General features: G+C 51.0%; 11 protein-coding genes across 11 annotated transcripts; 5 read left to right on the top strand and 6 right to left on the bottom strand.

The window, feature by feature from the left end:
• Nucleotides 1-645: 645 nt before the first annotated feature.
• N7443_005116 (putative MFS transporter) lies at nucleotides 646-2,465 on the top strand (the record flags this gene model as incomplete). Its single annotated transcript, XM_056885172.1, has 4 exons — nucleotides 646-815; nucleotides 868-1,296; nucleotides 1,348-2,096; nucleotides 2,146-2,465. The coding sequence occupies 4 exons, from the start codon at nucleotides 646-648 to the stop codon at nucleotides 2,463-2,465; spliced, it is 1,668 nt and encodes a 555-aa protein (XP_056743450.1).
• Nucleotides 2,466-2,687: 222 nt separating this feature from the next.
• N7443_005115 (replication factor C subunit 1) lies at nucleotides 2,688-6,070 on the bottom strand (the record flags this gene model as incomplete). The annotated part of the gene is made up of 5 exons (XM_056885171.1): nucleotides 2,688-3,292; nucleotides 3,351-5,668; nucleotides 5,723-5,813; nucleotides 5,867-5,891; nucleotides 5,996-6,070. The coding sequence occupies 5 exons, from the start codon at nucleotides 6,068-6,070 to the stop codon at nucleotides 2,688-2,690; spliced, it is 3,114 nt and encodes a 1,037-aa protein (XP_056743449.1).
• A 272-nt stretch (nucleotides 6,071-6,342) lies between these two features.
• N7443_005114 (mitochondrial 54S ribosomal protein uL16m) lies at nucleotides 6,343-7,159 on the top strand (the record flags this gene model as incomplete). The annotated part of the gene is made up of 3 exons (XM_056885170.1): nucleotides 6,343-6,400; nucleotides 6,466-6,930; nucleotides 6,987-7,159. The coding sequence occupies 3 exons, from the start codon at nucleotides 6,343-6,345 to the stop codon at nucleotides 7,157-7,159; spliced, it is 696 nt and encodes a 231-aa protein (XP_056743448.1).
• A 66-nt stretch (nucleotides 7,160-7,225) lies between these two features.
• N7443_005113 (uncharacterized protein) lies at nucleotides 7,226-7,785 on the bottom strand (the record flags this gene model as incomplete). The annotated part of the gene is made up of 4 exons (XM_056885169.1): nucleotides 7,226-7,314; nucleotides 7,438-7,563; nucleotides 7,621-7,679; nucleotides 7,736-7,785. The coding sequence occupies 4 exons, from the start codon at nucleotides 7,783-7,785 to the stop codon at nucleotides 7,226-7,228; spliced, it is 324 nt and encodes a 107-aa protein (XP_056743447.1).
• A 495-nt stretch (nucleotides 7,786-8,280) lies between these two features.
• Nucleotides 8,281-9,619, bottom strand: N7443_005112 (replication factor C subunit 5; the record flags this gene model as incomplete). Its single annotated transcript, XM_056885168.1, has 6 exons — nucleotides 8,281-8,305; nucleotides 8,356-8,411; nucleotides 8,470-8,568; nucleotides 8,625-8,793; nucleotides 8,850-9,472; nucleotides 9,533-9,619. The coding sequence occupies 6 exons, from the start codon at nucleotides 9,617-9,619 to the stop codon at nucleotides 8,281-8,283; spliced, it is 1,059 nt and encodes a 352-aa protein (XP_056743446.1).
• A 433-nt stretch (nucleotides 9,620-10,052) lies between these two features.
• N7443_005111 (cytochrome c oxidase assembly protein) lies at nucleotides 10,053-13,237 on the bottom strand (the record flags this gene model as incomplete). Its single annotated transcript, XM_056885167.1, has 8 exons — nucleotides 10,053-10,099; nucleotides 10,154-10,595; nucleotides 10,683-10,752; nucleotides 10,815-11,003; nucleotides 11,464-11,576; nucleotides 11,681-12,847; nucleotides 12,981-13,092; nucleotides 13,182-13,237. The coding sequence occupies 8 exons, from the start codon at nucleotides 13,235-13,237 to the stop codon at nucleotides 10,053-10,055; spliced, it is 2,196 nt and encodes a 731-aa protein (XP_056743445.1).
• Nucleotides 13,238-14,498: 1,261 nt separating this feature from the next.
• On the top strand, nucleotides 14,499-15,827 carry N7443_005110 (basic helix-loop-helix domain-containing protein; the record flags this gene model as incomplete). The annotated part of the gene is made up of 1 exon (XM_056885166.1): nucleotides 14,499-15,827. The coding sequence occupies one exon, from the start codon at nucleotides 14,499-14,501 to the stop codon at nucleotides 15,825-15,827; it is 1,329 nt and encodes a 442-aa protein (XP_056743444.1).
• Nucleotides 15,828-16,411: 584 nt separating this feature from the next.
• Nucleotides 16,412-17,367, top strand: N7443_005109 (uncharacterized protein; the record flags this gene model as incomplete). The annotated part of the gene is made up of 4 exons (XM_056885165.1): nucleotides 16,412-16,662; nucleotides 16,758-16,842; nucleotides 16,893-17,162; nucleotides 17,215-17,367. 4 exons carry the CDS (start codon nucleotides 16,412-16,414, stop codon nucleotides 17,365-17,367), a joined length of 759 nt encoding a protein of 252 aa, XP_056743443.1.
• Nucleotides 17,368-18,010: 643 nt separating this feature from the next.
• On the top strand, nucleotides 18,011-20,000 carry acuM (gluconeogenesis transcription factor RDS2; the record flags this gene model as incomplete). The annotated part of the gene is made up of 7 exons (XM_056885164.1): nucleotides 18,011-18,194; nucleotides 18,290-18,507; nucleotides 18,552-18,837; nucleotides 18,898-19,090; nucleotides 19,171-19,648; nucleotides 19,701-19,897; nucleotides 19,949-20,000. Coding segments are annotated over 7 exons (1,608 nt in total), but the record flags the coding sequence as incomplete, so codon positions are not given.
• A 1,325-nt stretch (nucleotides 20,001-21,325) lies between these two features.
• On the bottom strand, nucleotides 21,326-23,110 carry N7443_005107 (WD40 repeat domain-containing protein; the record flags this gene model as incomplete). Its single annotated transcript, XM_056885163.1, has 1 exon — nucleotides 21,326-23,110. One exon carries the CDS (start codon nucleotides 23,108-23,110, stop codon nucleotides 21,326-21,328), a length of 1,785 nt encoding a protein of 594 aa, XP_056743441.1.
• Nucleotides 23,068-24,584, bottom strand: N7443_005106 (WD40 repeat domain-containing protein; the record flags this gene model as incomplete). Its single annotated transcript, XM_056885162.1, has 3 exons — nucleotides 23,068-23,683; nucleotides 23,742-24,013; nucleotides 24,066-24,584. 3 exons carry the CDS (start codon nucleotides 24,582-24,584, stop codon nucleotides 23,068-23,070), a joined length of 1,407 nt encoding a protein of 468 aa, XP_056743440.1.
• Between the last annotated feature and the right edge of the window lie 1,151 nt (nucleotides 24,585-25,735).

Below are 25,735 nucleotides of genomic sequence, written 5' to 3'. Positions count from 1 at the left end.
TGCAAGTGGAGAACCGAAAAAAAAAAGCGAAGGGGAGATGAAAGCTCGCAGAGTTGTCCGGGGGCTCGTACATTGAACGCCCTCCTTGCCGATCATAGACTTCTTCAGCTTCAGCTAAGATTCTACGCCAAGTCATTTCCCCAGCATTCATTATGGATAATGATTGGACGGTTTCCGCCATGGCGGCCAGGCCACGCAATGTTGTCGGCACCTGTCCCCCACTTCTTGTGCTATTGAACATCAACGAAAGAAAGAAAGGGATGGGCTTTCTAATATGGCTTTTATGGCATTTATCGAGACTGAACGATATGTCGTTGTTCTTCGTGAAGCCAGCCCAACTCTCAACTGAACACGGCCGGGTACCCAACAGCCCAAGGCGGCATATTGGTATTAGTCTGGAGCCGACAGACCCAGAAGCGCTACCCGGTCCCGATGAAACCACGATTGGGGCCAGCCTTGAAAGCCAAAGCTAAGGAACGCCTGTCTCCACGCCGGGAAGTGGAGGCCGGGATCTCAACTGCAACTTCCCCAGATTTTGGGGGGCCCCGCGCGATGTTTTGGTCTCCATCTTCATTGTGTATATATCAAGCTTCCCCGGAAGATTCTGTCCATAGGATTATCGATCATTACAAACATCTTTCTCCAATGTCCACTACCCAGATTGACGAGGGTCTTCATGGCTATGGCAGTACTCTCGAGAAAGAAAATACCAATCAAGTCAAGACCCTAGGTCATCTGCGTCTCCGACATGCTGAAACGAACGAAGTGATTCTGGTTCCTACGCCATCTTCTGATCCCAAAGATCCTCTCAATTGGTAACGACACCATTCTCTTAGTCTGCAATAGTGTACCACTGATCGCTACTAGGCCAAGGTGGTTCAAACTATACACAGCGATCGCAGTATGTACCGCTATGGTTCTATGCAACTTCCTCGCTGCCGGGCCTACGCTCGCAATCATTCAGACAGCAGAGGACTTCTTCCCCAATTGGCAAGTAACAGGCTTATCGAGCGCCATCTCAAAGACGGCCTATTTCTTCAACTGCACTGCCCTATTCCAGGGACTAGGTAACCTTTTCTGGATGCCTCTGATTAACAAGTACGGTCGTCGGCCTGTCTACGTCACTGCATTCACGATTTATACCATTACCGCGGTATGGTGTGCTGTGGCTAAGGAGTATGCCAATTTCTTGGTTGCTCGCATTGTCATGGGCATTGCGGCTGGTGCCGGTGAATGTCTGGCGCCGGTGACTATTGCCGATATCTTCTTCCTGCATGAGCGTGGAACTATAACTGCGTATGTGCTAGAGAATTGATCACATTGGAACTACATTTTAACTTGCGACAGCCTTTACAACGCCTCTCTCAACCTAGGTGTCGCACTCGGTGCGATCGTCGACGGCTTCATCGTGAAGGACTACCCATGGCGATACATCTACTATGTCGCGATAGCCCTAATCGGCGGGGTCACCCTCGTTGTATACGCAACATTTCCCGAGACGGCATATAAAAGAGGACATGGCTCAGCAGATACCTTCACAACACTTACCGCATCTGGTGGACGAGTACGCCGCAACACAAAGAGCGAAGAAGAGGGCACTTCTGAGATCCACGAAGTCGTCACCAGAGAAACGGTGAACAGTAATGGAGGTTGGATCAAGGGTCTCAAACTTTACCACGGCAAATACACGGACGAATCGCTCTGGCAGATGACCATCCGACCGGTGGGACTTCTGATTCTCCCCCCAGTTCTGTGGGCCACACTTGTGATGTCCGTGACTATTGGATTCATCACTGCTATCACCTCAAATGTGGCCTCGGCCTTCTCTTCTACGTATGGATTTGCGGCTTGGCAGTCTGGTCTTTGCTTCTCGGCTGCTATCGTTGGATGTTTCTTCGGTATCATCCTTGGTGGACACTTATCAGACTGGGTCGCTGATTACTTTACCCGCCGCAATAATGGTATTCGAGAGCCCGAGATGCGTCTTCCTGCGATCATGGTTGGGGCTATTACTGGACCTCTTGCGTTAGCTCTGTATGGGTGTGGTATCCAGTACAAGATGCACTGGATAGTTCCCACGCTGGGCATTGGACTGAGTAAGTTTTCGTTTTTGATTCGAGAAGTTCGTCTTTCTAACATTTGCAGTCAACTTCACCATCACGCAAGCCACCAATGTCTCCCTTGTCTATACGATCGATAGCTATCGTCCCATTGCTGGAGAAGTTGTTGTCACCCAGCTGGCCTTCAAGTCTGCCTTTGGCTTCTTGCTCGGGTTTTATACTAACCCATGGGTGGACAAGCACGGTTACAACGTGGCCTACGGGGAGATGGCGGCTATTTGTGGTGGTGTCCTTATATTCTGGATCCCGCTCTTCATTTGGGGCAAGGCAATCCGTCAGAAGACTCTGGGTTGGAGGGTTATGAAGTGGGTTCGGTGGGATGTGGACCGTGAAGTTGGCGAGTAAATGGGCTTAGGTGGACTTTTACTATATAGCTTTGCCAGTCTGCTCTACTCTTTTGATTTTTACCACTGTCAGGCTAGGACGATAATGCAAATGCAACTAAGCTCTTCTTAAAAGAAGCATTGCTCTTCGTAGAGAATAGAAGTTTACAGGGTGTAGCGCGATGTGCATTGCAGTTTTGCGCTTCTTAAAAAACAGGATATATTACAAAATTGCAGCCTTGGCCTAAGCCTGAGCTTTAGCTTTGGTCTTGCGGCCCTTCTTCGGCTTTTCCTCGCCGTCATCAATGAAATCATCCGCATCCGCAGCCGCAGCCTTCTTCGTCTTCTTGCCTTTAGGGGCCGCCTTCTTCTTCTTTGGTTGACTGACGTATTTGTCCTTCTTAAGGTCTAACTCCTCGTCGTCGTCCTTGGCTTCCTCAACAACCTCCTCTTCATCAGATTCCTCCAGGGCATCTTCGATATCAGGCTTCTCCTTAGGTGCCGCCTTGGGCGCCACAACCTGGCTGGCTTTCATGAACGAAAGCGGGTGTGAGCGCTGATTGTAGACACGTGTGAATGTGGCTTTGGTCTGTGAGTCTATCTTCACGTTGGACTGGTCCATTGGTCCCAGGCCTAGCTCCATAACCGCATCAAAGTCATCACGGGTTAGGAAATAGGAGTCCATGAAATCAATGACATCGTCCACGCTCTCCTTGCCTTCGGTCATAAGGCGGTTGACTGACTTATCCCAGACGTACGGCATGTACTGCTGACGGATTTCATCACGGCTGCCCGAAGTGCGGAGGCGCATGTGGCCTTGGATTTCCTTGACGAAGCGGGACATTTTGCCTGAAAAGAAAGAAATTAGAATAATTCTCCCCAAATAGAAGACCGATGTCTGTCTTACCTTGCTTGCTGTTCTGGCCGAGCCAGCTGGTGAATTGAGGCCTCTCGCCCATGTTTCCATACTGGAAACTAGCTGGCCGCACGAAGCTGAACACGGCGTGGGCGGGCATCAGACTCCATTGCTGCTGCGTGCCATGGATCATACGATCGACAAGATCACCATCGCTGATACTCTCGGCTGCGTTATCTGCCAGCTCAAGCTGCTTCAGCTTCAACTCTCTGGCGCTCATAGATGACGTAAGAGCAGGCTTGGTTCTCAGGTAGTTCTCTTGGAGCATCAAGTAGCTGAATTCGTGATCGTTAAAGTAAAGCTCGATTTTGTCGTTCAACGTTGAGTTGGAGCTGGCCGAGAACATCTGGGCACTGAGAATCTTGCTAACAATATCCCATGGTTTCAAAATGATATGCTTCTCCCATGCCTTAGACATTTGCTTGCCCTTGTCATAATCCATATCATTTTGGCCTAGCTTGGCAGCAGACAACATGTTAATGACTTGTCGGATATCAGCATGTGTGCCCTCAATGAGACTATCCAAGACAGGCGGCGGAATCTTGAGTTTCTCGCGGAAACAGATTGTGGTCAGCCTCGCCCGAATCTGCTCTACGGTAGGGCGCCTGAAGGGAATGTCGAAGGTAATGTGGTCAAAAGGTTTCATCTTGGGCAGTCGTCGCTCGTTGCAAATGAGAATCAGAGGAATGTTGGTCTTTTTGGCAATGGCTGCAACAGCTCCAACTCCGCCGCGGTCACCGGCCGACATGCCATCGACTTCGTCCATGATCAGGACCATCTTCTTCTTGCTATTGTCGACTTTCTTGCCGTCTCCAGCAAAGTATCCTTGCAAAGATGTCGTATCGAGGACACCGAGGGTGCTGCTCTCAACGAGCTTCTTGCTTCGCGTGTCACTGGCATTGGTCTCCACAACATCATACCCTTCCAGCTTAGCAACCAAGTGCGCAGCCGTCGTCTTGCCAATACCTGGAGGGCCGTGAATCATGACTGCGCGGTATAGTCCTGATCCATCCTTGCCACCATTCTTGAACTTGAGCTTGGCATTTCTTTCCCAATTACGCAGCCAGGTTTGCAGCTTCTCCACATTTCCCTTATTGCCACAAATCATAGTGTAAGAAGTTGGCGCATACTTGGTAGTCCAGAGTTGATCGTCGACAGGTGTAGCCTGTGAGCTCTGAGAAGCAGGCGGAGTAGAGCCGCCAGCAGGAGCCTTGTTCATTCGGGCGGCCTGCTTTCGCTTCTCCTCTGCCTTCTTCTTCTCCTCGGCATCGATTTCTGCTGCCATCTTGCGAACTTTTTCTTCTTCGGCGGCCTTCTTTTCCTGGTATTTTTCTGCAGCTTGTCCAGAGCCACCATTGGCAGGCATTCGTCGAATTAACTCGAAAAGACCATCCTCGTTAATTGTCTTGAGTTTGTTCTTTGCGATGGTTTCAAGTTTCTTCGGACCAGCATCATTGCCAAGGACGACATAGCTTGTCTTAGAGCTGGGTGCTCCAGTGCACTTGCCACCATATTGTTTGACAAGCTCCTGGCCCTCCTCACGGCCCAACGACTCAAGTACGCCAGTGAAGACGAAAGTCAGCCCAGCAAGACAGTTCTCTGCGCCTTGAGGCATATCTTTAGTTCCCGAAACAGGAGGAGTACGAGATCGAGCCCCTCCGAAAGGAAATTTCTTGGTGTCTCCAGTTGGAGCAGGAGGTGATGGCGGCCTGACCAAGGGAATGCTGTCAAAGATATCCTGAATCTCCTTATTCTCGGCCACAGGCTCCTTCTTCTTCGGCGAGGCCTTCGTCTTTTTGGCAGCAGGAGGAGCCTTGGTCCGGGCTGCAGGCTTCTTTGTCTCTTCAAAATCTTCGTCTTCGTCTTCATCGATAAGGGCTTCTGCTTTGCGCTTGCGACCCGGTCGTGCGGGTTTAGGGGCAGGCTTAGGCAAGTCATCCATGATTACATCGTCATCTTCATCATCGAGAACCGTTCGCTTCTTCTGAGTCTTCTTAGATGCCGCAGCATTGGGTTTGATCTCAAGCACTTCGAAGTCGTCGTCGTCGTCGCTGTCCGCTGCTACATAGTCGTCCTCTCTTTTGCCGCGCTTGCCGTATTCGGTTGCGAAGATGTCATCTCCACCGAGATCTTCGTCTTCAACGATGGGTTTAGCTTTGGCGGATGCCCGGGGAGCATTTCGAGATGTCTTTGCGGGAGCTTCCTCTGGCTTGTTGGTCTTTGTGGGCTCAGCTTTGGCTCCTCGCTTCTTGCTGGATGCAAAGTAGTCCGAGGTTGATGTGGGCTCGCCCTTGGGTTCCTCGGGTTTCCTATGTAATAATTTGTTAGTGACTGCAATGCAGCTCTTCAGCGGATCGACCTACGCCTGAGACTTGGATTTTGCTTTAGGAGTAGGCGCCTTCGCAGGCGCAGCCTCTTCATCTTCGTCACTGTCATCCACAACCTTTCTGCTACCTATAGAATAATTAGATCCGAAATGAGGTGTAGGAGGAATATCGATGCCGTACGCTTCTTTCTCGCAGCGGAAGGGTCCTTTACAATGATACAAGGTCAGCAAGTTTCATAATGGGCAATAGGTGCAGATTTGAGAACAGGATCCCCCAAAGCCCGTAGTGAACAGAAGAACAGTAGCTTACTTCTTTCTTCGCGGGCTTCACATCCTCACTTTGGCTCGGCTTGCCACCGAAAAAACTCCTAATATCAGAAGGCATCGTGGGCAACACCGATCACAAAATAACCCAAGTGTGGGGGTAGAGCACCGAGACGATTGGGGATGAACACAAAGCTTCACAGCCTTGGACTGGCGCCTGCAACGCGGGTAACGCGCCGGGAGACGTGACTGCTGACTAACAGACACGCCCAGCACGTGATCACTTAATGGCGACTGATCGGGACTAGCGCCGGGCATCTCGAAAAGTGCCGTTTGGTCTGCGCAAAGAACTAGCGTCGTCCGTTGCATCTCTGGTCGCTTTCCTCGGTCACAATGGGTCCTCAGATCAAGATGTTTGCTGGGCCCCTGTCGGCCTGCACCCGGCCAACATGTGCGCCTCCTCTCCTGCGTTCCTAGATCGATTGCCGTGACTCGAAACTGACAATTGCAATGCAGGTCTCCCCGGATCGCTACCTGCCTTCTCTCTGGCTCGATGCTTCTCGACTACCTCGCCTGCTCTTGACTGGCTCACTCCCAAGTTTGCTGAAAAATCGAAGTCTCCCAAGGGACGCCCGCACGTCGCCACTGGTGGATCTACGCGCGGAACAACAGTGGTGTGGGGAGACTTCGGACTCCGCATGAAGGACCATGACCGCCGTATGCCCTCGTCGGCCTTGAAGATCGCAGAAGAGGCCATCAAGCGACGATTGAGAGGCATGAACTACAAACTGTACAAGCGTGTCAGCGCCAACATCGGTGTGTACACCAAGGGTAATGAGCAGCGTATGGGTAAGGGTAAGGGTAAATTCGACTACTGGACTGTGCGACTTCCCGTCAGCCGTGTCGTTTTCGAATTGAAGGGCGATCTTCACGAGAAGGTCGCTCGTGAGGCATTCAGATTGGCTGGACACAAGTTGCCAGGTATGTTTTGATATAATCCCAATTTGCGTAACGCGACTGATATTCATTCTGTACAGGACTTTGGGAATTTGTCAAGAAAGATGACCCTCCCGTCGTTGGAATCACCAAGCTCGGCAACGGCGTCACCCTCGAATCTCTCAAGCGTGCGCGCCGGGACCGGCCTCTCGGAACCGACAACCTCGACAATCCGCCGCAAAGCACCTCCTCCAGCCCTTCTTCCTCTCAATAAATCCGTCCTCACACATGATACCGGTTTTCATGTTCTCTTCATTCCCTTTTCCTTTCCCATGTTGACCTAAGCCCCAACACCGGAGCCGGGCCCATACCCCTGCAGTCTCCTGGCCTTTGCGGCTGCTGCATCGCCCTTGGTATCGAAATCCCGATCTTTTGTACATTATTGTCAGCTTTTATACACGTCTCAATGGGGCCGTTGAAGTCCGGCCTTCCGGGAAGATGTTCTTGAGTCTATTTTAGGAGTTTAGACAGAAGAATATGTTTAGCATTTACCTTTGTTCTCATTGATCTGTCCCATTCCTAGCTTTTGTGCATTGTCATATTCGTCTCGACTCGCAGTGCCATCTTGCACGGGCTGAATTCCGGTGTTAAGCTCGCTTTCTGTATGAGGGTCGCCGACTGAGGTTGTTAGCTAATGCCAGCCTGCGATGTGATTTTGGTAAAAGAGCAGTGTACCTCCTAGCTGGCCAGTCTGTTTCGCAGGGGGGATTGTGAATTCTCGGATGGACTCGTATCTGGATTCATATTAATGGACAACTAGAATTGTGCTGGTAAGGTTGGATTCGCCTACTGCGTGCTCTCCCCGCCGGGTTCCATATCGATTAGTCTAGGGTCGGACATCTCGGTATAGTCAAAGTCGTTTGGTATTGAACTTGCTTTAAACAAGAAAAAGTCTGTTCAATGATCAAAAAATATTGGTTTAAGTAGAACTGTGCAAAGCCTGGGGTCGAAGGTCGAGTGACGGTATTCCGTGATGACGTAGGTTCAACCGTAAACTCGCAGCATGCATCTTTCTGATCAACACAACCCCTCATGACGTGGGAAGGGACTAGATAGATGGAGATACGCAATTGTCCCTCAAATCTCCCTAAATTCTTGATTACCGAAAGACCAGTCGAATGCAAACATTTTGACTATTTCATGCATAGCTCAAACGAAAACGCCGGAACCCATCACGAGAAAATGCCTTGATACGCCTGTAAATAGTCGGGGCCCAATTTCCCGGCTTGAGTCATTTTTCACGTGCAGTTCTGCATTATGATAAATGACTCAAGCCTACTGTGACTAGGAATCGCCTCCGTAGTGTACAATCATCATTCATCCATTGTTTGAGATCTAGAAATCCATGCCCATCAAATAACTAAAAGGGGTAAGCAATAGAATTGAAAGGCCATCTGACTTGTGACTCACCTCTCGTAGATACGCATGAACTTTGCCACGAAAGCCTCGAGGTGGAAAATAACTTTCTATATTGGCATGCACATTAGTATCATGATCAGCGCACAGGGGCCAAGAACAACTCACACTTCCCAGCTTAATGCGGTGCTCGTAAAAGGCAGACCACTTGATAACATCCGGCTTGAGCGCGTCGTCCACCCGTGAAACAAGCTTGAAGGTCAAGGTCTATCATATGCAAATCAATATACGGTATACTAGTTTCGAGAGTATTTAGTACGTACCTTAAGAATGGTAGATGGAGGAATGCAGTGCGTCAAGAGATCATAGAGACGAGCGCGGACCTGTAGCAGTCGAGCGGGTGACCGTTCCGCAAGGATCTCATCCGCAGTCACCGAAATAAGCGCTTCCCAATCCGGCGGTGGGATCGCAGTCTTGTCTGTAACCTTTTCACTTTGATTGAATCCATGTCAGCATCCAATCAGGCACATTGTCATGGTCGAACGTACTTCTGCGCATAGATAGCCTCGAGCATCAAAAGCGCGCGGCGCAAATTCCGCCCACTCTCCTTTGCGATCCTCTTGTTCAAGCCCTCAGCCTCGTTCCAGCCTTCTCTCTTCGTAGCAATTTGGAGTGCGGAGCAGATATCGGTTTCAGTAGGCGCAGCCACCCTGACCAGCAGGGTTCGCGAACGAATCGGAGCAATGATGTTTGAGGTGCTATTGGCCAAGAGAATCAAGCGCAGGTTAGGACTGTACTTCTCCATAGTACGACGCAGCGCAGCCTGGGCATCACGGGTGAGGTGGTCGGCCTCGTTGATCACAACGACCTTGAACCGTTGCTTCGCAGACTGATCCACCTGCTGTGTTTGGGCGACCTCCTTCAGCAATTCCTGGACCACGACTCGGTCGTAGTTACCGACATCCGCGGGCGTGATCTCGAGGTGGTAGACGGAGGAGACGATGTTGAATTCAAGCTTGCGGTTGCTTGTCGTTTGGAACACTCGCGCGTCAATCTTGATCTTCTCGACTCCCGGCCCGTACAATTCTTTCAGTGTCGCGATGATACGTGTTTTCTTGCCTGCTCCGGATGGTCCATAGACAAGCAGGTGAGGGAAGTCTCCGCTTTGAGCCTAGAGTTGATTAGTTGTTGCGTGAGCAGCTTGCCGATTCTCCCAGCGCAGGGCACTTACCAATGAACGGAGACGGTCTGAGAGCTCGGGGTGATATGTGAGAGCATCAAGCGTCCGAGGACGCAGCTTGTCGACGAGGAGAGCCATTGTGAGCTCTGATATTCTCGAGATGGATGGATTCTTCGAGGTGGACTTTGAAAATGGAAATTGGGGGAACGCGTCGGGAACGCGCACCTAATTAACGAATGGTCCGTGCACGATCTGCGGGCTCTCCATGATGGACTACGCAGCTTTGAGGCAGTTCGTCAAGGGAACATTTGGTAAGAAATCATTGTTTAGATAATTTCGATGTGAGATTAATATCTATATTTACAATGGTGATCACAAGTGGCATCCCATGGTCTCCTTAAAACTCCAGACTATAGTACAGCACATTTTGTCGAGATGAGATGGTGTAGAAGAGGCAGAAACAGGATCGCTGATGAGATCTACTGGCAATTTGCTCAATATTTTTGGTACAAAGAGCATTTCACAATTCTCAAGAGATCCAGAATGCCCAAGGGCCGTGTGCAGGAAGTGATCATTGGGGAATGGGCTTCAAGACCCCGTTGTCGTCATATTTCGCCTCTATATTGGGGTCAGTCCAGGCTTCAATCAAAGACACAGCAATAAACAACTTACTAAAGAAGGTATAAGATAGCGTAATCGTATCAATGCCCTGCATATTCGGATCCGTAGCAAAATCGGGATCAATGAAGAAGAACACAGGCATATCAACCGACTCGCCCGCGTTGAGTTTCTGCTCTTCAAAGCAGAAACACTGGATCTTGCTAAAGTACGGCGCCACCTGTCCCGGTGTCACGCTGTACGTCGCAACTCCAATAATGTCAGAGTTGCTCTTGTTGGTCGCGGTGTAGAATGCCAGTGCCGTCTCGCCCGGCAACACTCGCACTTCTCGCTGCTGTGGAGTAAACTTCCAGGGCAGGACATCAGAAACTGAGCCATTGAAGGTGATTCGGAGGCGTCGGGAGTCTGTCACTGGCGTCACGCGCGCGGCTGTGTCACCGTCGCCGTTGCGGTGGGTGAGGATGGGCTGGCCACCCCAACCAGTCTGTTGGCAAATCTGTAAAGGAAACAGGAATGAGCGGGAAGATCTAGTCTAGTCGGTTCCTCGGAGATGCAAAGAGAATCTGTGAGGGCATATACGCACCATTTTGTACAGTGGAACCGAGCCGTATGCAAGAGCGACAGTTCCAAGGATCATGCTAATGGTATAGTACCTAGATGAATTCGCTGTCAGCATTTAATATAAATTGAGCAGATCCATCCAATCTCGGCTCACATAGTAGATGTATTGCGCTGCTGCGATTGCGGCGTATTGAACGGCGCCGAGGATGCATGACGCTTCTCGTGCAGGAATGTGTTTCTCGAGAAGAACCTCTTTTCAGCTTCAAAGATACCTTTCCGCATGCAAATTGGCCGTTGCGAAATGCTGTTTGTTAATGTGCAGCGCCCCCATGAGGGGAGTAGCCTGGTAAACATGATTATTGAATTTCAATTGGGATCAGATGTTCGACTCCAACGGACGATGGAAAGTATCCACACACGTGACCTACCCTTATCGATAAGGATATCACGTTATCGACACTAAGCAGTGTCAGGATAAGCCTCACATTTGGTGTTGCAAACTGTTCAGAAACAATAAGTGAAGCTTGATTTCGAGGAGGTACAATGGCTCTTGCTTTACTTTTGGTGAAGATGGCACCAAAAGGCTTCGCGGTTTCAATCATGTCGGGGTTAAGTGAGGTGTAGTAAAGTGATTTTAAGTGTTTGATTAAGGCTCGACTGATAAATTAAATGATGCATACTATTAATAGGTAATTCTAGGAACTCCTCGCTGGAGGCCCGAAAGAAAGTTGTAAAGACCACCATAGTAATACAAACAACAAGGGGCTTGACAGGTCCTTTTTAGAAGAGTAATCTAATTCAACACAGTGTTGGCAATGCGGCCAAAGACACCTCGGACTAGCCTCGGGTTTTCCCGAAGGCAAGTGAGAAGAACAGCGGCACTGGTAGCGAAAGCGATACGCTCGCGATATTGATACTGTAACGGAGAAAGGAAAGCGTTAGCAATCGCATGACCACGCCTCGGGGTTCAAGAAGGGCTGGAGCGTATAGGTGTAACCCTTTTGTAAGGCTCAAACATACCTTTATATCATACAGTCGTGGCAACACCGTTGCCACAGCGCGGGGTGCCACAAATAGCGCCAGCTCCTGTCGCTTCCGCGCTTTCTCGGCCAATACACTCCATCCACACATGAGACATCCCGCTCCGACACAGAGACCGGAATCCCACATCTGCGGAGTGACCGTCTTTAGATCAAAGACCTGGGGGCCCAGGCGCGTCCTAGCGAGACAAACGGCGTAATAGAACAGGCCGACGAAAGAGGCGAGGAAGGCAGATGATCGGGCGCCTTCAGAGATCGCGCGGCGAAGAACAGTGGGATTCTTCATCGCTCGTAGGCGCAGGACAATCTGTAACGGGATGTAGGTTGCACAAGCGAACTTGAAAGTCCGGGCAAAGCGGTATAGTGCGTGTTTCTCGCAATTAGAGCCGCAGCCCATGTGTACCATCTCGCATGGAATGGGTGCTGTTTTGGCAGGATCACCCCATTCCTCGGGCCAGCCATAGTCCCTGCACATAGCTTCGAGAAGGGGTGCTTGGCCCGTATCTTTGCCGTACACAAAGACGCCTCGGCGAGCCCGACGAAGAGCTTCGATTAAGCGTGAGTCCACCTTGGCTACCTCTCCAATCCACTTTTCGTAGGTTCGGGGCAACCTCTCCGGCTCATAGAACCATGCCCACATGACCACGGCCGCGCTCATTGCGAAGACCCCCGCATCTGCCAGACCTGGAGCTAGCGACTCAACGAGGGTCCAGCGACTCTGAGCTTTGCGCCGGTGATACCACCAGTTCCATGTTAGACATGCCATTACATCCACTGCTCGTGTGGCTGTGAACAGCGTCAGATCCATCGTTCTCCCAACCAACTCCGGACGGGGATGGTCAAGTGGATTGGCGGCATCTTTCCTGGGTTCTTGATCGGAGAAGGCCCGTTTTGATCGACTGTCCCACGAAAGTGTACGTTTCTTGTTCAAAAGTTCAAAACTAAACCATGCCGAGAAAAAGGCAGTGACGAATCGAATCAGACGGCGAAGAGTCTGGGATCTTTGGACGTCACCGTCGGAAAAGCCGGCTATGGATGCGAATATCCGATACAACAACATCGGAAGCAAAGTTGATCCACCGACCAGGACGGCACAGAAAGTCGGAAAGGTGTTGATGCGCAGAGGCCCCGCTAAGACTTGAGCCAACTATAGGGTTTCGGGGTCAGCGTGCGTTCTTGTTGAGCAACCACCCAACGGTTTTCTTCTAGCCACGGGGGGGGGTCGTGACTTGACATATCGCGCCCACCACAAAGACAGAGGCGCGACGCCCCCGACGTACCTCGCAAAGCTTCTGTTTCGGGGACCAGTCTCTGCGTGCAAAGTGTCGTGCATATGTGACCAGCTTTGGGGTGACTGCAGATAGATATCCCAGGGCATAAGCTCGAAGGATTCTGCAGGGCGATTACCGTTAGCAAGAGCTCCCACCTCCCAGATCTTCATGTCACGGGAGATCGGAGGACAACTCAAACAGAGAACGTACGGCTTCAAAAAGCGGGCTCTAGAGTGCCTGTCACGGAGACTCAACCGGAGATCCATCCTGCCGGTAAGCTCTATGTCGTGATCCGCGGGGCGAAACGATAAGCATGCCACCCGGTGATTCACGGCGGGTCAACCCCAGTACTCGTCAGCCAAGGCCGGGGGTGGTGGGACAAGGTCCTATCCGAGAACGACGATTGGAGGTGGCCGCAGTTCGCACCAGGCCGAAATTTGGGTAGTATTTTCAGTGGGAAAGGTTGTCACCTGCAGTAGTTAGGGGCCCTATGGTCAACCGTGGATCTGTGTAACAGCCAAGCTTAAGTGCTTAATATGAGGGACCGTCGGAGCCTAAGCAGAAAAGAGCAAGGCAGAGGGCCTCGGAGGGGCCTCGGTTCGTGGGGAAGGGCCCCCTTGAAACATAGGCCGAACTAGCGAACGGGGATGGAAGCGACGATCATCCACACGATGGCAATTGTAGTCAAAAGTGGCCGGTCGGTTACGGGGCTCTGCTAAGCCAGGCCCACGGATGATTTAATTAAGTGGTCCCAAAGGGGGAACGATCGAACGCCTCCGAACAGAAACAAGACCAGGCCGAGACAGCCTGCACCGCCCTGCACAGTCTGTATAGTCTAAGTCTGCACAGACCCCGGGGAAAGCCGCGGTGGGGGGAGGTAAGGAATTAAAAGGAGTAGTGAGAAACGAGTAACGAGTAACGAGTAGTGGGAAGTAAGTGGATTATACTGAGTACTTTGGATCGTGGTTGGGTTCAAAGTTGGGGAACATCGGGGAAACATGCCAAACGGTTGCAACTGTGCACTTGGCGTCAGGTACATTCGGAGTAGTGCGGGCGTAACCCCCCGAGTACCGCGGCGTACCGAAGCCATCCGCGCGCAGAGCGGTAATTTATGTAATTTTGGGTATAGCCGTTACGTCACGCGACCGGGAAAATTCACATGTGAAAGTCGATGGCCGATGCTCTTTACAATCCCCAGCTTTCAACTCTTGGGCTTTCGTTCTTGCTACTTTCTTGCTAGTTTCTTGATTCTTGATTCTTGCTTCTTGCGTCTTGTCTCTGTTCTTTTCACTCTCCGTGGGAACTCTACTCTCTCCCGCCGATACCCGCAATAGCATTATCAGCGACATCGTTGTTCGTGTCTTTGTTAAACGGTGAATCTCACTTATCAGATTGCTGGTCCGGGTTCAAGCAAAGGCCAAGGCATGATCACATCGTTCTGGTCCACGCTGCTCTCGACGTTTAGAGCAGCATATCATTGATCCAGACATCGTCTTTGCTCTCCAAGACCAGCAACCCACATACACCATGGAGGCATCTGGCCCCAAAGTACATACTGGTCGAAACTCCCCGCCACCTGGCCCGTTTGGCTGTGAGTATCTCGACCTTACTCGTCACGATCTCTTTTCTGACAGTCTTACGGATTCTTTTCTTGGACCCATGGATACTCCATTTGAGCAGGCTCCGGCCTTGCCCCCGGGTCCCTCTCTTCTTGACGATAACGAATCCCACATGCTCGACAACTTCTTTACCACTATGAATGCAAACAATTTTTCCAACGATTTCTGGATGCGCGGCCCCCAGGACAAATCCACCGGCCTTAATTTCAACTGGACCGAGGAGCTTCCCCCGACTTTTGCGGGTTCTACAACGTCATTATCGCAACCATCATTCCAACAACAAAATCTCAAAGCAAGTCTGATGGGAGGTGCTTCAGACCCCAACATCTATGCTGCAGCGTCCATGCTCTACCAGGGTGGTATGAATGGAGCTGAGCTCGGTTCGGTTCTGGCCCAGCAAGCATTTGCGGGACAGGCACTTCCTATCAATGGCCACCATGTCCAAGCTCGACGCGGCTCACAGCACGTGGCTCCTGCACAGGCGTCGGGATCGTCGCCTCGTGCTCAGCTTCCAACTGGCTTCCACACCTCAGAGATGCTCTTTGATGTTCGCGACCCGATCCCCGAAGATCAACATCCCTCCCGCAAAGTGCGTGGTCTCCACTGGGGCTCAGATAATAGCTTCATGGACCAGGGCTATATTGCCCCTCCCGACCAGCCCGATATGGAGACACGCACAAAGGATCTGCTTGAACATTTGGATTGCTTTGAACCACAAAGCAGTGCAGCCAACACTCGAGCCCCGAGCCCGGAACGAATGACCGGCGCTCATGCGCAACGCTCCGCCTTTCGCCCGATTGACGGAGAAGAAAGCTCACAACCGCGGAAGCGACAGCGTACCATCAAGGATGGTGATCAATACTCGGACGACGAAGATTCGAAGCTACAGACGAGAAAATCCAGGACCCCCAGCAATGCAAAGGCCCGACGGGCTTCGAATCAAACGACCCGTAGAGGGAGCATTACCCCCGGAAGCAAGCTGCCGCGAGAGAACCTCTCGGAGGAGCAAAAGAGGACCAACCACATTCTATCCGAGCAGAAGCGGCGCAATCTCATCCGCCAAGGCTTCGATGACTTGTGCACATTGGTACCTGGTCTCCGAGGCGGCGGCTTCAGCAAGAGTGCTATGCTCACCCAGGCTGCCGACTGGCTCGAGGATCTTCTGCGCGGTAATGAAGTCTTACACAGCCAATTGGCCAATATGAAAGGCATCAATGGTCTGGTGATGCCTCGATGAGGACCTCCCGTGAAGTGACCATGACTATTCTCTTTCTATTGCTCGGGCCTCGGCTCATTGATTGTTTATGTGACATTGCAAGCGATTCGGGGGGTTGGTGGGTTAAGTCCTCTGGACTGGCGAGTGGGCGTTAGTTTTTACAAGATACCATTGTTTTCATTTGAGACCGGCTATATCTCCGGTTGTTAGGGTGTTGATAGGGCTGCAGTGACGGACCATTTGTGATACCTTCAGACAGAATATGCATGAAATGAATCTTCGCATGCTCTACTTCTCACCAAGCTGGAGTAGTTCTACACATCAATGGTGGAAGTGCATTGCATTGCATATATCGAATAAGCTGATTGAACCCGTAGAATAAACCTGGGTGTATAGCTTCCCACTTTCAGTTAAATATGTGCTCCGAAGCCAATCTAGTAACGCTATCAGATGTAATGTACCTTGATAAAAAAATGCCAAGTGACGGGTTATATACTAGCTAACCAGTGTACTTCGGGAAAACGATCCCCCCGGACCAAAGCCGATCCCGCCCCACCGCCGTGTTTTGGCCGACGCGTCTTAACTTCAACCCCAACTCGACAAGCATGCCTCCCAAACGCAAGCGATCCGGCGACAGTCAAAATGCCGATGAATCTAAACATTATGCCTACTTGACACCAAGTGTCCGTCGAGTTCCCGAGAAGACAATCAAAGCGAAATGGTCCACCCTGCCCGAGCCCGTTCAAGACAAAGTCCGCGACTTGTTCCATTCACTCGAACGCCCGGTGATTGTGCGACAACAGAATGAAAAGAAGCGCATCGAGGCACAGAGTGCTGTTAATGCCGTGGTGCGAAAGTATGTTTCGTCTGCGCATGTGTTTTGGTCGCATCACGCCCGCGACTGTTCCGCAGTCTTTATCTCGCAGTTGCTAAAATATTGCTTGAAAATAGCCTAGGGAGACGGCTTCCTCGAATGCCATTTCCGCCGATTACAAAAGACTCGAACTTTGACTATGAGTCGGCTCTCGATGAACATGTAGGTGGTTTCTTACTATGCATGAAATCACAAGCTAACTTGGTGAGCAGCGATCGCTCGAGGCCAACCTTGCTACGATGAAAGATAGCATTGATCTTTTGAAGGCCGAAATTGCGAAAGAAGAGGCTCTTCTCGCGGAAGAAAAGAAATCTCTCCAAGAAATGGACAAGAATGCAAAGAGGGCGGAGGCAGAGAGGAAGCGCCAGACTAAGAATGAACATCCTGTGCTCCGGCAATTAGACGAGCTCCCTCAGATCGCAGATCAGACATACGAGTTCTCTCTACTGGATACCACGGGCAGCCAGACAGGGTTAGATGAGGTAAGATCACCAGCCAGCCATCTACAAACATAACATACTCATGTTTCTCTAGCTGGACGCGGATCCAGCGATCCAGAAGCTGATGAACCAACTTCATGGACATTTGCAATCCATGCAAAGCAATACTGCACCTATGGCAGGACTCAGTGAAGCAATCACCTGCTCGCAAGCCGCCTTGGACCATTACTCGACGCCGAACGACTGAAGTGGTGCTTGATCTTATGCATCTTGACTTATGAATCGAGATCCACGATTGAATGCGAGGCATGTGTGAATACCCCAGAGGCTTGCTGCCAACATACTGCAAGCCTATGGCCGCATTCTACGCCACAGGAACACCTGAGAGAACCCCCTGTCCCCTGTCCCCTGTCGCGTGCTCGGATCCCGATGGATTCGCAGGGGAACTGCGGCATGGTCACACCGCGCACTGAGAGGATTCCCCATCGCACGTGAAAATGAGTGTGTTTAGGCAGTCTGAAGACGCCTACGATTTCCCTTGAGAGGCGGGGGAATGCGTGCGATCCATCATGGTCCGTCAGATTTGGAGAACTCCATTGCGTATGGCACGCGTCAGCGTCCGATGTTGTTTTCCGATCCAGTATCTGATCACAAACCTGTCTATGAGACATTTAAATAGTTAATGACATTGACACCGCACGACTTCCAGGAGTAAATTTGGTAAAAAGTGAACCGAGGTCCTAACTGTACTCGGTGGCGGCTCCGAAAAGATCGGGGATCCCCATGCGGAGCAGTTCGGAGGGGCTGAGTCTCCGCTTTCGCGGCCCCAAGAACTCGGAACTTTGAACTTCGACGACCGGTTCACTTGGACACTCCACTAATGTCTGCAGGCAGCCATTCCACCTGGTCGTACTGATTTCACCATGACTGAGAAGAGCGCAAGCTCCGAGAGGAGCGCCAAGTCCAAGGGAGATGCAGGGAAGGATGCGCGCGTAAAGGACTCACCTGCGGCCAAGTCTGAAACCTCTGGCATCGGTCACTCCAGTCCCAAGAAGCGCCGCAAGGTCAATCACGGTAAGGTGCCTTTGCGCATGCCACGGGGATCTCGGGCTTGCCCTCCCGAGTTCTGCGACTTGGAGACGGTTTTCGCTAATGCTTCATATCTACAGCTTGTGTCTACTGTCGCCGCTCGGTAAGCTTCACATTCCAAACCCTGCGCTCATTCAGAGATAGCCCAGCTAGCTCATCCATGGGTGGTGGGGTTGGTTGCTATTTTGAGGAACCCGCTTTCGCTAACTGGTCGTGTGGGACAGCATATGACTTGCGATTCGGTACGACTTCCAACCCCTTCAAATCAATTCTATTCCATCCCACCCGTCTATCCGTTGTGAATCAGAAAAAAATGTACCTGCTGATCTGTTTCGATGACAGGAACGACCTTGCACGCGATGTATAAAGCGCAATATTGGGCATCTGTGCCATGACGAGCCGCGGGAACCCACGAAGCGGCGCGATCAAGATCAATCCGCCGCCGACGAAGAGGGCTCGTCCAATAATGAGCTCGTTAACGTTCAAGGTATGCCTCGGAATGTCGACGTCTCGGATGCTGCCGGTCAGCAAATCCTCCCCGACGGTACGATCGGAATCCCGCCTTCCTCGGTGCAGCCTGCAAACATTCCCCCATCGGGCCAGGGCCTCGATGAGAATTCTCAGCCGAGTAAGCTTGGAACTAAAGACTCTTTGAATTTTCTTGCACTCAGCTGACGTGGGATCCTAGTGATGCCGTACAATGACTGGATGGGCGGGCAGAACCAGTTCCAAGACATGCACTCGCTTCATCCGTCGTACATGTTTAATGCCCATGAAGTCACCAACGAGTACAACTTGCTGGGAGACTTCCTTAACAACAGTCTACTGGATGATGGAGCTATGTTTCAAAATCAAGACATGCAGGGCATTTACTCTAACCCGTCGGTGATGAACACGATGAACAACTCCCTGAGCATGCCCAATGGCCTGCCACCGCACCAACTCCCCCGCCGGCACAAAGCCTGGCGCCGCAAGGCGATTCCATTCAGCGCCCAACGTCAACGGTCGGAAATGACAAGGCGCGCGAGACATACTACATGACTGCCGCCGACCCATCGGGCTCAGACCCGCCAGAGGAACGTATGAACAAGCTTCTCAAAGCCAAGTACGACGCTGGACTGTTGAAACCATTCAACTATGTCAAGGGTTACGCCAGGCTCAACCAGTATATGGAAAAGAACATGCAACAACAGTCCCGCCAAAAGATCCTCGGACAGCTGGGCAAATTCCGACCCAAGTTTCGAGAGCGCATGCAGAGTCTGACCGACATCGAACTGATCCTCGTGGAAATGTGGTTCGAGCGAAGTCTCATGGAATACGATCGCGTCTTCGCCAGTATGGCCATCCCAGCCTGCTGCTGGCGTCGAACAGGCGAAATCTTCCGAGGCAACAACGAAATGGCACAGCTAATTGACGTTCCAATCGAGAGCCTTCGCGACGTACGAATCCTCTATTTGTTTTCCCTCGAAAGAATACTAACCTCTCCGTCAGGGCAAACTCGCCATCCACGAAATCATAGTCGAAGACCAACTCGTCAGCTACTGGGAGAAATTCGGAGCTATTGCCTTCGACAACACCCAGAAAGCCATGCTTACCAGCTGTACTCTGAAGAGTCCCAATCCCAACGCGGCAAGTGAGGGGATCCAGTGCTGCTTCTCATTTACGATTCGACGAGATAATCACAACATGTAAGTGTTTTCGGTCGAGGTGATCTGGCGTAGAAACTAACCCCCGTGCAGTCCATCTCTTATTGTGGGAAATTTCCTCCCCACGCAGCGGATTCACAAGTAATTTATTCAGACTTTATACAAAGGGTGGGCTTCCAAATGTGGGCTTGTGCTTGTGATTGGTCTTTTTGATTCTTTTGATTCCCCAAGGCTGAAGGCTTGCATCCTTTGCCTCAAATGTACAGGGGTGGAGGTGTACAACTATCAACTAAGTTACTTCCTACCTCCAAGATTCTACGAAATTCAAAATGGGTGGATATGTACCGGGTATCGTGGTCGGTTGTAGCTGTAACTTTCTCCTCACTCGTGGACTTTCTGCGCTCTTCATTCCAACGAGTGGCCACTGGTATCATTGGAACTATGGACCATTCTCAAGGGAAACATCGGCACCTAATGCATAAAGTACGGACACCAGTTTGACACATCGCTCGGGCCCCAATCTCGGCTTGGCCTCCGGACTAGTAACACCCCGGCCAAAACATTCTCTCGTCTCACAACCCTAGTCAAGCCCCATGAACCCGCCCTTTTAATCGGGAAGTGATGAGCGTAATGGCTCCCGAGTCAAGCACACGCCAAGGCCAATCACTTGCGCTCCAGAGAGGATTTCGTTCTGGATCAATGTGCGGTCTTTCTCTGTCCGATGTCAATTCCTTATGGAACTGGGAGATTGACCAATTCGCATCTTTGTTATTCTCCTGGCTCTCGGTCTAGGTGTGATCTTCAAGATGGAGGAAAGTGTACGGCGGATAGGGGACCACGTCCAGCCTTTCCTCTCGCCCCAACGCTACCATCAAGTCTCGCACAGCCGACAGAGTGAAAGTGGCACTGAGCTTATCAGAATTGGTCGGTCAAGCCCTGTCTTCACCTTCTCATCGTATCACGAAAGAGCGCAATCTCCCTGAGCCGACGTCAACAGACCTTTACGCTTAGTGTAATAATAGAATGTACCAATTATGGCACCAATTGAATGCACTTCTTCGTAATCAAAATTGAAGTTGTTGAACCAACATTATATTAAGTTCATATCCAAAGAAGATGAAAAAAAGAGGTCTAGGCCACCTTAGTGTAAAGATAGGGGTATCATCAGAAGTAGAGTATAAGAAAAAGCCAGGAAAAGAAAGTGGCCCTCCATCCCCAGTGGGCAGGATAGGGGGATACAAGGATGAATGGGAACCAGGAAAAGAGAAGATGACGTCAAAGGAGAAAGAAAGAGAAAAACGATAAAAACAAACGAAGGCAGAAGATAAATATGCGGTGCGAGGGGTTGTCAAACACCTGCAGTAATATGATATCTATCGCATAGGAAATCGAGGTCGTGTTATCAACTTCTCCTCTTATGTCCGAGTAAGTGGCTACTCCAAATAACCAAGAGGAAGATTGCCGGAAACTTCAATCATCGGCATTTGCATCGAAAGACCGGCTTCTCGAACCCTCACGAGCGCCTGTATGGCGTAGCACCGGGGTGGAGGGCGCTTGGCGAGGCATGCGAGGAGAGCGAGAAGACATTGATGAGTAGCTCGGCTTCCGGTCCATGTCTTTGCCACTGCTATCGGTCTCGGTCTCGCCGCTCTCATCGCTGGTCTGAGACCGCGCGCTCACAGCACGAAGGGTAAGGTTCAATTCACGCTCAAGCTCTTTTTGAGCTTTCATTTGCTGACTTGAGCCGTTGAGCTTTTTGCGATATGCTCTTAGAGTTCGGCACACCTGCTCAGTGGACATGTCCAGACTGCCAAATTCGCTTCGGCTAGGAGTTTTGGCGCGCGAGCGGTAGTCCATAGATGTCCGGCGGTTGGTGTTTCGTGCACTGCTTGGCTTCTTATAGGTTGATGTCCTTGTCTTTGGGCTAACTGGAGATGGTGACCGGCGGCTTTGATCGGTCGGGGTGAAGCATGTAGGCGAGCGGCGATTTGGAGGAGATGGTGTCTCAGCAAGAGAGTGGTTCTTGAGACTTGATGGTGTCAAGGACAATTTTGACATTTTTCTTGCCAATGTCGGAGAGAGCTCACGAACAGGTGTAGGGGTTCCCAAAGGGTTCTCTGGTCGGAATCCAGCCAGTTCACTCCTCGAAAGAACCTTTCGTAAGGGTGGTTTTGCTGCTGTCATTTCCTTCACGGGGCCTTCATCATCTCGCCCGTTCTGGAGGTCTTGTGAAATTTGTTGTTGCACCGATAAATTCCAGATCATCAAGATACCATCCATACCCGCCGAAACCAAGTTCCGTTTGGGAACGGACTTATCAGACTCATCGGAATCCTCTAGAAGCAACACATCACTAACACCTTCTGTGTGCCCAAACTCTCCAGTGAGCAACTGATCTCGCTCTAGGTCATATACGCGGATGGACTTGTCCGTGCTGGAAACTCCAAGTAAAAGCTTTGGGCACTGGCCTGGAATTTCTGACGTAACAGTCAAAGCACTCATTATAACAGCATCGGTTGCTTCCGAATCAGATGATCGGAAGCAATGAAGCTGTCGTCCCGAGGGTATGTCAAATTTGAGAATGCAGCGGTCCATAGTCGATACAAAAAGCAGGTTCGAGTCATCAGGACAGAGAGTCATGGAAACGGGAGACGATTTGAGGGTAATGACTCTGGATACGAGGTAGGCAACAGAAGTTGTTCCATCTACATCTCGTGTTGCCCGCTCCCGAACGAGAATGGTGCGATCCGCAGAGCTCGACAGCAGTTTCTCGCCGTCGTTCATGAACAATATTTGACTCACTGCCCCAACATGGTCGTCCATGGTCTGGATCAATTGCAGTTCGTTATCTCTCTTCTCGAACAGTTGCACCGTGCGATCTCGGCCAGAGCTGGCCACTAGACAAGAATCGGGAGTAGAGTGGATGGCGATATCCGTAATCTCGGTCCCATGAGCGCGAGCCTCATTGACGCAAGCCCAGGGCTCCCGCGAAAGAAGTCTGAGAACTCCGAGTTTGTCTCCTGAGACGAACCAATCCACATTGTCCCCAGCCCTTAAGACCTTCAGTTCATTTGCGATATCATCTTCAATCGACAGGTCTTGTTCGAATGGCACCATCCTGGATTGTAGACATTTTCCTTTGGCTTCCCAGAAATTCACGGAACCATTGCGAGACCAGGAGAAAAAGTCAGCAGAGAACGCATTCGGTGCCTTCAGACGACGAATTCCAAGCACAGGGTCTCGATGAGCCGGCATGGAGTTCTCCCCGGGTCCTGTTCTTGCTCGCCTTCTTCCCGTAAAGCGTCCATTGGGCAAATACGAATTTCACGGGTCATGTCCACTGTGACCAAATGGGAAGAAAGAGAGCCCATACAAGTAATGGGAGGCGATTTGTTTTTCTTGTCCACTGCGCCTTTCTCCACCCGGCCTGGCGACATGGGGGGTGATCGAATAGCCTCGAAAGACAATCGCTGCATCCTCCTGCCACGCCCGCCCAGCCAGACGCACTCGCGATCAAAGTCAACTGCCAACGAGGTCACGCTGAGCCCAAGTTGCGCCACTGTGGTCATTTTTTGAGATCCTTCCCGATCATCGATTAGGCAAACAGCACCCAACTCTGTGCCAACCACAGCCTCCTGGTCAGAGATGCTACCCACGCAGCTAAAAGTACTATCGCCCAGTGGCCCGAGCAGGCAGTTTCTTCCCGATAGTGCTTTTGGAGCTGGATTTGGCGAAGGGCCTCCGCCTTCCACGACCAAGCGAGATTTGGTAGGAGAGACTGGTCGATTGGTAGGAAGCCTCCACACCTTGACATGGCGCACGCCGGTTCTAAACCCCCCAAAAATTAGCGCGTGTTTACACCATTGGTAGTCCTGGGAAGACATACGTAACTAAGGATTGACCCAGCCAGCACATATCGCGGACCGAGGATGTACATTTGTTCGCTGAATGTAGCCTGGCCGAGCCATTCTTGAGATTGATTGACCAGATGAAGAGGAATCCATCGTTCACATTGCCGAGGGTTGCCAAGTACTGCGAATCAGGGCTGAAGGCAAGGCTGCGGACACCAAATGTATGGTCATTTAGAATCGAAAGAGGAACATCGGGTAAAGCGTCTCGGGCAGTTGAAAAGATCAATACGCGGGGGTTGTAACCGGTCTAGCAAGGGTCAGCGGCGATTGTTTCAATATCTCAGCATCTTGTTACTGACCTCTCCCACCGCGAGAAACCTTCCATTCGGGCTAATGGACACGCTGGTGACAGCCTTGATTCTTTCTCTTGACGACCATGCGCGTGGGCTTCCGCTATCGGAAGTTTCACCTGAGGGCGACGCAGGGAGATTGAGGTGTGGATTAGAGCGAATATGTGAAAGAGAGCGAGATTTGGGATCAGGTGTCGCTGGCGGGGTAGAATGATTGTAGAAGGACGTGGTCGGGTTCACGCTGGTAGCCGAGGGGCGAGCTCGGAAGAAGCGCTGGCTAATGTTGGCATCGTCGTCGAGCTCGGCGAGCACCGCGGCCGAGCCGGCGCATAGAGCAAAGCGCTTGCTCTGGTCGTGGCTCGAGAAGCCATTCGGGGTTGTGGTGGTAGTCCCCAGGACCGTCTGAAGCGATAACGAGGATTGGTGTGACGACTTGCTAGGCGATCGGGTTCCCGGTCGTAGCACAGGAGAATTGGAGGGTGTGATCTTCAGCGAGGCATTTGGCCCTGAGAAGCGCGTGGTTGCCATTGGGGCATTCGAGATAAATTTAGGCTCCCCTGAGTGCGCGGAGTCTTTTCATTGCAGATTGCGCATCCGTCGCAAGGGGTTCTTGAAAGGAGAGAAAAATGGCGTGGCGGGGGATTCGGGAGAAGGCAAGAGGGATGTGGGGTGGAAAAAAAAAAAACAGAAAAGCCAGGAGCTATCAAGTCAAGCTGAAGGATCGGGAAAATAACACAAACAGCTCTATCGGGCGCTAGCTATGTTGATCTTAGATTCCACTGGTAAGGAATGGACCGAAAAATGAACCGTGGATCGTGGATGGTGGGGAAGTATGTGCCCCTGACAGCTGTGGCTAGGCCGATGCCTAAGCCTAAGAAGGTCCAAAGTGTAGTTATTACTAAAGTAGTTTGACTACTATCTTACCTAGCTCTGCATCCTATGCGGAAACTCTAAGAGCTTACGCTGCCTTTTGGCGAGGCGAACGGTGGGGTCGCCCGTCGGGGCCCTAGCATAGCCTTTGGCACTAAACCCATCTTCGCAACGATAGGCCCTGTTACCCTACGCCTGGGTTTGGCAAAAGAAAGTTCTAAAAAAGAGCTTGAAAGTATCCTCGAACACACAACTTTACCTATATGTGTCTAACATACTAGCATCTCGCCTAAATTTCTTTCCAGACAAGATAACATTGCCGTACATCTAACGTGTAGGTCAAATCCATACAAAGAAGTCCTAAGGAGACCTCAACGGGGGTGGTAACTGAAAATGTTAATCTGCGGATGTTTTTTTTCTCTTTTATGAAGGCGAAGAGAAGCTAGTGCTCTGCGAGGAAGGACATAGAATAACATTGATCATGGTAAAGCTCAACCAAACCTCCTGCATGCAAGAGACAACGCTTCCAGACATTCTGTCCCCTGTGTGGACATCAATAAACGGACACAGTCAATGGTTTTCTCCCAGAGTAGCTTAAGAAATGCATCAAGCTCTGAATCCGCGTTACCCGATGCTATGATCGTGAGCATCGTCAGTATCAAGGGCCCCATAGTTAGGACTTGTTCAAGTGGTCGACCCATCGTAGAAATCATCAGTTACCGAGAGGTTGCTAGCTGAAGTTGTATGAGACACCGTAGCTGGTGATATCATCCATGTTTCTTTGGCTCTTATTGAATTATGAGTCTAAT

The sequence above is a fragment of the Penicillium atrosanguineum genome (assembly GCF_028827265.1).
Source record: "Penicillium atrosanguineum strain IBT 20685 chromosome Unknown utg000003l_segment0_segment0, whole genome shotgun sequence".
Taxonomy (NCBI): Eukaryota; Fungi; Ascomycota; class Eurotiomycetes; order Eurotiales; family Aspergillaceae; genus Penicillium; species Penicillium atrosanguineum.
Note: the sequence above shows the minus strand (reverse complement) of the source record. Positions and strands in the feature narration are given on the sequence as shown.